The sequence below is a fragment of the Rattus rattus genome, unplaced genomic scaffold (assembly GCF_011064425.1).
Source record: "Rattus rattus isolate New Zealand unplaced genomic scaffold, Rrattus_CSIRO_v1 PGA_scaffold_65, whole genome shotgun sequence".
Classification (NCBI taxonomy): domain Eukaryota; kingdom Metazoa; phylum Chordata; class Mammalia; order Rodentia; family Muridae; genus Rattus; species Rattus rattus.
In genome coordinates, this window is record NW_022651182.1 from 34,873 (window position 1) to 43,549 (window position 8,677).

The 8,677-nt window shown below is 42.8% G+C and overlaps 1 protein-coding gene across 1 annotated transcript; it reads left to right on the forward strand.

Moving 5' to 3' along the window:
* The first annotated feature begins 5,781 nt into the window (after positions 1-5,781).
* LOC116889730 (30S ribosomal protein S4-like) lies at positions 5,782-6,207 on the forward strand. The gene has a single exon (XM_032890605.1). It carries the CDS (start codon positions 5,782-5,784, stop codon positions 6,205-6,207), a length of 426 nt encoding a protein of 141 aa, XP_032746496.1.
* The last annotated feature ends 2,470 nt before the right edge of the window (positions 6,208-8,677 follow it).

The following is an 8,677-nucleotide window of genomic DNA, read 5'->3' on the forward strand; positions in this document are numbered from 1 at the left end:
TCCAAAAATGAAATTCTGGGAATCATGAAGAAACTGGTTAGGGAAGAGAATAAAACCGTCATCTCCATCACTCACGACATGGAGGAGCTTCTTATAGCTGATGAGGTGGTGTTGATGAAAGCTGGAGAAGTCTTGGCCTATACAGATCCCACCACCCTAATCCAGAACACGGAATTGATGAAGTCGTCAAATTTGGAGCTTCCTTTCATTTGCCGACTGTCAGACTCCATAAGAAAACAGGGGATAGAGGTTCCTCACTTCACCAAAATAGAGGATTTGATAGATTATTTGGGAGGGCTTAAGAAACAGAACTAGATGTTAGATCGGATTCGCCAAAGGCATGCGGAGAAGCAGAGAATACTCTCCCATAAATTGGATCCATCCGTTGCCATAGAAGTGGAGAACATAAATTCCTTCTATGGAAAGAATCACGTTATCAAGGACTTTAACTTTTCTTTTCAAAAGAACAAGATTTATGTCTTTCTGGGAAAGTCCGGTTCGGGTAAGTCAACTCTTGTAGCTCATTTCAATGGACTGTTAAAGTCCAACACGGCCAACATCTATCTCCCGGATGGAAACAATATATATAAGTTTCACAAGAAGATAACTAACTTTAAGGAGATAAGAAGGGTTGTAGGAATGGTTCTCCAAAACCCCGAATACCAGTTGTTCAAGGAAACTGTTCTGGATGATGTGGTGTGTGGACTGAAGATGCTTGGTGTTAAGACTGATAGGCCTCCGGAGGAAGTGGGCAAGGATCAGCTTATGGAGTTGGGAATATCCGAAGAGTTTTTCAGCCGAAGTCCTTTCATGCTTTCGGGAGGACAAAAGAAGAAGATTGCTCTTGCCGGAATACTCGTTATAAATCCGGACATCATTATCTTTGACGAGCCCATTCTGGGCCTTGATCCTTCCTCCTCGGATAAATTGGTGGAGATGATTCTGGATCAAAAGGCAAAGGGAAAAACAGTTATTGTCATCTCTAATAACATTGATCTTCTTCTTGCGGTTGGAGACGAGGTGCTGGTTTTGGAGGATGGTAGGTTAATAGAATACGGCAAGCCCTATGAGGTTTTCAGGAATAGGAATATTGATTTAGGAACACCAATGGTGGTTAGATTTATAGATGGGCTTGTTAAGGCTAATCCTGAATTTAAAAGAGTTTGGGAAAGTGAACCTAGAAATTTTGACGAACTGTCGAAGGCTATAGTTCATGTTCTTAGAGGATAATTACGTTCATAAGAACACACCGGTTCACAACCTGAACCCAATCATCAAGTTCATTGTCTTTCTGTTCATAGTATTCCTACTATTTCTGAGAATCTCCTTCCTAATACAGTTGCTGCTGATGGCCTTCGTGGGGCTAATACTATGGAAGAGTGATTCTCTGGTGATGTGCAAAAGAATCGGGGGAGTTTATCTTGTTCTCTTGGCTTTCCTATATGCAGTTAACTTCATGTTCATGAAAACTCCTGGTTTTTGGTCCGAAGACCGGATGCTTGACTATCATGATTTATTCAACATATATGACAGAACCGGATCAAAGGATCCTTCCAAGGTCAATCATGGGTGGTTCATTGGTGGAGAGATATTGAAGAAGACGGATGGCAGTTATTGGTTCGATAGTTCCTCTGCATGTTTGGAGAATCACCTTAAAGCTTCCAATGCTCAGTGCTCGGACACTAACTTCGCAAGTGGATTTTCAAATCTAAGCAATCACAAAAACTGGAACATTTTTCCGGTGGAGACTAAAAACTCCATCAAGTATGTGGCATTTGCCCCTGCCTGATACACCATTTCGGCCTACCAGCTGATACAGGCCTTTTGTTTGACCAATAAGATCACTTTCATTATTCTTCTGTCAGCCACTTTCACCAGAACTATTTCTCTGGGATCATTTTCCTATGCACTAGAGGATTTGTTTAGGCCTTTGAAACTGATGAGGCTGCCAAACAAGATAATGGCTTTGGCGGTCGCCATATCCATAAGGTTTGTTCCGTCTCTTATATCGGAGGCCTTTAGAATAACCCGAGCACAGGCTTCCAGGGGGATAGACTATAAAAACGGAAGGTTCCGGGATAAGGCCTCGGCTTTGCTGTCTCTGTTTGTGCCATTGTTCGTCATTTCGTTCATTAAGGCCGGGGAGCTGTCGGAAGCCATGATTGCGAGGGGATACAACACAAGGCACTCCAGGAATGAATTTAAGGTCTGTGTTCTTAGATCATGGGAGTTAGTGGTTTTGTTTCTGTCAATCATGTTCGTAACTTGTCTGTATTACTTTTTCTCCAATTCATATTACATGGGTCTGATAGAGGGCTTGGAAACGTTGGCTATCATAGCCAGATAATAAAATCTATAGGTTTATGGCATCATCCGAAACATTCACATCACATCTGCATAAAACCATATATGAAAGGTCGGATGAGTATGCATTTAAGTTAAGTCTGGGAGTATATTCTTTCCTAAACGTTGGTCACGAAAAACCCTTCAGGATAAGTGACAGATGATTTCAATTGGTATTTGGTCCTGGTGAAAACGAGTTTTATCTGTTTGCCACCATAGGTAGACGGGCTGTTAAGGACTGGAGGGTAGAGAACGGCAGATTTTTTGTTGAGGATAAGGATCTTCCCCTCATGGAGTTGGGTGATGATCTTCTAGAACCACCCAAGGAGGATAAGGAGATTGTTGTTTCAGCCGAGAAGATAGCGGTTCCAGAAGATGATGTTCAAAGAATTGAGAAACTGGAGATGCCCAAGTCCCAATGGTGAATTGAGAATTTTGGGAAATATGCAAGGATGGAGGGTGATGACTGGGGGGAGGGGGATCATAGAACAACCGCGGATTTCCACATGGTGCACGGAATGTACGAGAACCCTTATGCGACCAGTCCCAGCAAAATGTTTTGGTTTTACTCCGAGAGAGAGTTTGGTCAGACGGAAGATTTCTGAAAGGACCTTGGTGAGTACTATGATGTTCCCGCAGAGGAGCTTAACAAAAGACTGGTTTCGGTAGGGGAGGATGAAAAGCCTCCCATATTCTCCAGGAGGCTTATGAACCAGGTTAATCTGGTTAGTCTACATGATACTATCAGGGAGCATCTGGAGAAGAAGATTGAGCAACTTAAGGAGGACCAGGTTAGGATCGATGAACAACTTAAGGAGGTTGAAGAAGTTCTTTCCCAGAAAGGGATTGCTCCGGGTCAGAATACGGATTACCAGTCTCTTCTGCTGGAGCAGAAGACCATACATGATTGCATATCCAAGTCTAGGGAGGATCTTGGGAATATAGGGAAGTTTGGGGATGATATGGAAATCCTTGGGGAAAATGTTCTCCACAAGATCATTGATATCAGTGGAAATCCCAAGATGATCTCTAAGTACTACGACAGGATCACAGATAGATTAATTGATCTTAATCTAGAAATCAATAGGGTACAGAGCAGCTTTGAGACTCTGGAAAGAGAGCTGATCAAAAGACTTAAAGATGTAGAGGAAAACAGGAATAGGAAAGAAGAGTGGGAGAGGATAGATAGAGAGAGTGTTCTAGAGGACTTTAGGGCCGAGGAAAATGCCAGGATTGATAGGGCCAGAAAGCTTGAGATGTATGGACATATGGGGGTTATTAGCGAAAACGCTGCGATTATTCAGAGACAGATAGAGGAGGAACAGAGGAGGGTTGAATTTTATCTGGATAACCTGAAGAGCCTTTCTAATTTCGATGACTATGACCAGTCTCTTTTAGAACTGGAGGAGAAGAAGAGAAAGATCAGGAGCGAAGCTCTGAAACTTAAGGGAGAGGTATTCAGGCTTAAGGCCTTTATATCCAGAAAGGAGCTGAAGTATGATGAGTTCTTTGGAGGAGTAGATGAGGAGGTTAAAGAGTTGAGAGATGAGATTGCGAATGTTTGTGTCGGGAATTTGATGTTGGAAAAGAGGTGTGTGGAACACTGAAAGGAGAGATGGGAGAGTGAGGGATCTCCAGTTATGGAGGAGATACTTGGGAGAACAAGGAAGATAGTGGAAGCCTTTGCTCCAATTCCTCCTTCCCAGATATTGAAGATATCCAAGTTGAAGGATGATTTGGTGTGGGAGGTGCAGATGAGGAAGAAGGAGTGAGCTAGGGTGTTTGAGGAGATTAAGAATGAGTTTAGACGGATGAATTATGTTCTAGATACCCCTATGGATACGGAGTTGGACAAGAAGTATCTTGATCAGCTGGACAATTCTACTCCAAAACTCCCTAGAGGCATTTACGAGACAATATTCATTTCTCCTGGAAAGTTTAGGTTGTCCAACAAGAAGGATGAGAGAATAGGGTTGGACCCAAAGACGGTGGATGATGAGGAATTTATGGTTAAGGATCAAGTTTGGGAGACACTTACTCCAGAGCAGGAGGAAGTTCTTAGTGAGAAGTTTAGAAAGGCTAGGGAGGAGGATGTGGCCGAGAACAGGAAGTTTCTTCTTAGGGAGCAGCTGAACAGCATTAAGAATAGATTTGTTCACAAGTATTCTCAAATAGAAAAGCCTAATGGAGAGTTCACTAAGGATGATAAGAGGGATAAATACAAGAATATTGAGGGGGATGAACTGAATATGTGGAAGAGCAATAACTATCTGATTGCCAATTCCAGAGGTGAATTTAGGGATACGCTCTATGCGATAACCAAGAAATTGTTCAGCTCCAAGTCAGTTAGAGTGGTGGATAATAAGGTGGAGTTTACTGATACTGGATTGGTGAAGGATGGTAATACGGAGATATTATCTGCGAAGGATTACTTCATAAAGTCGGAAGAGGAGGGAGGATTTATTGAGAGGGCAGATGATGATTTGGATTTGAGTGAGATCAACGATATTCATTCGGAGCCTAGTGGAGAACAACTGGAGTTGCTTTCGGATCCTACATATGTGGAGCACGCTAGGGAAAGAGCAGAGAAGAAGATGAACGAGGAAGTTCCTATGAAGCCTACGGTTTCTGAGTGGGCGCAGATTAATCTCAAGAAGTTTAGATCTGAAAAAGGAAGGATATATGAGGTGGAGACTCTTAGGGGTAAGCTTTTGGAGATGGAGGATGAGATGAAGAAGTTGAAGGAATATCACAGGAAGCGAGATGAGGAATTGGTGAAGGCTCTTGGAGAGAGGGATGAGGAGTTTGAAGGATTGAAGGAGGAGACTAGAAAGGCTGGGGAGTTTTTGAGGGATAAGGATGTTGAGTTGTCAAAAATAATGAAGGATGCTGATCAATTAACGCGGGAAAGAATTGAGGCAGAGACTGAGTTTGTGGCAAGTGGTAAGAAACCAACTGTTCAGGGAGATAAGAAGGGATTTTTCTATTGGGTGAATAGGATAATATATGGGTCGAAGGACGATGACTTTTCCAAATCTTAAAATATAGGGGAGTTTATGTCTAGGAAGGATGCCCTTACGGGGAGAGTTGCATATACGGGTAATAATAGGTCCAAAGCGCTGAATATAACCAAAAGGGATTGGAAGTTTAATGTACAGAAGAGGACGTTTAAGGATAGAAATGGGAAGAGTGTTACCATTGTGGCTTCGGTTAAGAGTCTTAGGACAATAAGGAAGAAGGGATTATTGAGAGATGTCTAGGTTTACGGGTAGTATATTCAAGAAGTCGAGGCAGTTGGGATTGTCTCTTCTGGAGAATAATAGGGAGTTTGAAAAGTGAAAGGGTAGGACTAACCCTCCGGGACAGCATGGAGGGTCCTTTAGGAGAAAGTCAACTCTGTATGGTGAGCAGCTTAGGGAGAAGAAGAAGATCAACTACATGTATGGGTTGACGGATAAGCAGTTGAGGAGGTTCTTCAAGATGGCCAAGAAGATGGAAGGATCACTTTCGGATAATCTGATGCTTCTTCTTGAGAGGAGGTTGGATAATATGGTCTACAGGATGAATTTTGCTCCAACCAGACGGGCGGCGAGACAATTGGTTTCGCATGGTCACGTTAAGGTTAATGGCAAAAGATTAGATATTCCTTCTGCTTTGGTTAATTCCGGAGACAAGATAGAGTTGGCAACAAGGGTTAAGGGTATACCTTTAGCCAATATGATGAATGAATGTGGGACTCCTGAGTTTGTGGAAGTGGATGTGGAGAATAAGGTGGGGTTGGTTAAGAGATTTCCTTTTAGGAGCGAGATTACTCAGGATATTAATGAAGTTTATGTGGTGGAGTGGTATAAGAGGCTGGTTTAGATGAGCGCCCGCATTCGTGAGCTGGCGAATCTTTTTCCAGAGGGACGCCATCTCATTGATGTTGGGAGTGATCATGGATATCTTGGGTTGGAGCTTCTTAGAAAGGGTAAGACCACAGGGGTAACCAATATAGACCTCAGTGGCGATGCCCTTAGGAGGTCACTACTTGCATACAGGCAGAGTGGAATGGAGGATAGAGCTGTTTTTCTTCTTAATGATGGTTTTAGTGGGGAGGTGGATTGTCCGGATGGGAGCGTGGTGGTTATAGCCGGATTGGGGACTTCCCAGATATTAAGAATACTTGAGAAACTTCCGGGAAATGTGGATGATTTAATGTTAATGAGTCATACGGATTACTATAGGATAAGGAGATGGGGAGAGGAAAAGGGATTTAGTATAGTGGAGGAGAGGTATCTTGAGGATGGAGATATTGTGTATCTAATTGTGGTTATGGAGAGAAGGATAGGCGATAATAGGGAGAATGAGATTGGAGATTATATATTTGGTAGGAGGGAGTTTTGGAGTGGAAAGCAGAGAGATTTGTTTGTTAGATATTGGAGGAAGAATTCAAGGAGGATAATGAATATTCCGGATGAGTTTAGAAGTGAGATTGATAGGGAGACCATGAGAGGTCTTGAGGGGATACTGTAGTGAAGTGAACGGGATTGGTAAATAAGGTAGTAGGGGGGATACATAGGATTCATAATAAAGAGGTTACGCATCGTTATCGGGAGGAACCACGGGAGGAACCACGGGAGGATCCGAGGGACATGCTCCAGAGGGCAATGGATGAGTTTAAGAATGTGTCCAGGAGCAACTGGGAGTCCACTTTAAGTTTTCTGAATCATAGGAGGATAATGGCTTATCAGAATTATGGGGGGGATATAGAGAAAGACAATGATTTAATGAGAGTTATTTCTAATCCCGGTTCTGTTAGAGGGACGGAGGGGATGATGGTCGATGAAGAGGAGCTATATGTGGCTTCTGGAGTGGAAATACATGATCTGAATAGGAGGAAGAGTCCTCAGGAGTATGCGCAGGAGATGAATAGAAAGATTAAGGAGATGTACTTATCCACCAAGGAAGTGTGAGAGGGTAGTGATGCTAAGCCTAATTGTCATTTCCTTACGGATGTGGATGAGGGATCTGTTCTTGAGCTTCATTTGGTTAGGGCAAATATAGGGTGTGCCATGATTATGTCGGACACCTTCAAGACAAGAGAGACGGCTCTCTATCAGAAGGTTTTGAAAATGCTGGAAAGAAATTCAATACAGTTTGTGGAGTTCACCAATGTTCAACCTCTTCTGGACAAGAAACTGATCTTCAGAATGTGTGAGTTTGCCGGAAACCATAATGTCAACTCCCTGATCGTTATAGGGAGTCTGTCAACCATAGAGGTGTCCAAACTTCTTATTCCGAAGTTGATGCAGCCTAATATCATCTCGCTACACAAGAATAGGGAGTTTGACGTTGCTATAGCGGATAAATATACGGTGTTTACGATTCCTACTTTTGTGGTTCCGGATGTGGAGGTGAACTCAAGGTCGGCCGTAAAGAACAACATTATCAATAGCAAGTGGCATATTTTCGACAGTGCTCTATTTTTGAAGGGTCAGTACGATGATTCCAAAGGGGTTTTCTACTGTCGGGAAGTGTTTGATATTCTTTCGGTTGATAAGGTGAAGGAGGTTCTTCACGAGACTTTCTTTAGGCTCATTTTCTCTTACTTTGATCTTGCGGCAAAGGAAGATACTTTGGGGAGGATTTCTGAGGGAATAAAGAGAATAGAAATGATGTTGGATATGGTCTATGTTGCAGGGGAATTGGGGGATCACGAGAAGGATGAGTTCCTGAAGATATTCGCTTTTACGGCTGACGGAACCATTATGGTTGATGTGCTGGAGTTTTGGTTGCTACATAAGCTGGAGGGATCTTTGTCCCTTCTGGTTAACTCCAGAAAGACCGATGGACTGGCACTGTTTATGCCCGTATTTATAGAGGTTCTTTCCCAGAGGAATGTGGAGTTCCGAAATAGGGCCATTATGCTGGGAACCAGCGTATACCAGGTATATTCTGTTGAGGGACTAATATACAAGCTTATTAGACACATGGAGAAGTATGATCTTCCAACAACTCTTCTGGATATTCCACAAGTGAAGAAGATAGACTACAAGTTTCTTTCGGCTCTTCTTAAGAATGCAAATCTTGGTTACAAGTATGGGTCAATAGTGAAGGCTGTGATGCAGCATCTTCAACTAGATTAGGGACTTTATTTTTTTCAGGGTGGAGAAGTTTTCTTTGACGAAGCCCGAATCTATCTCTTCCTGGGTGAATCCCTTGGATAGAAGATCCTTGTAGGCCTTAATTACTGAGTTGGGATGGTGGTAGCTGTTTCCGTAGGGTAGTCTTACTCCGCTTTTTAGGGAGAGTTCATCCATTTGTTTTATGTAATGGTAACGGGCAAGGATTG

Excerpts from the sequence above, each read along its gene's own strand:
- LOC116889730 (XM_032890605.1), top strand. The coding sequence starts at position 5,782 with ATGTATGGGTTGACGGATAAGCAGTTGAGGAGGTTCTTCAAGATGGCC.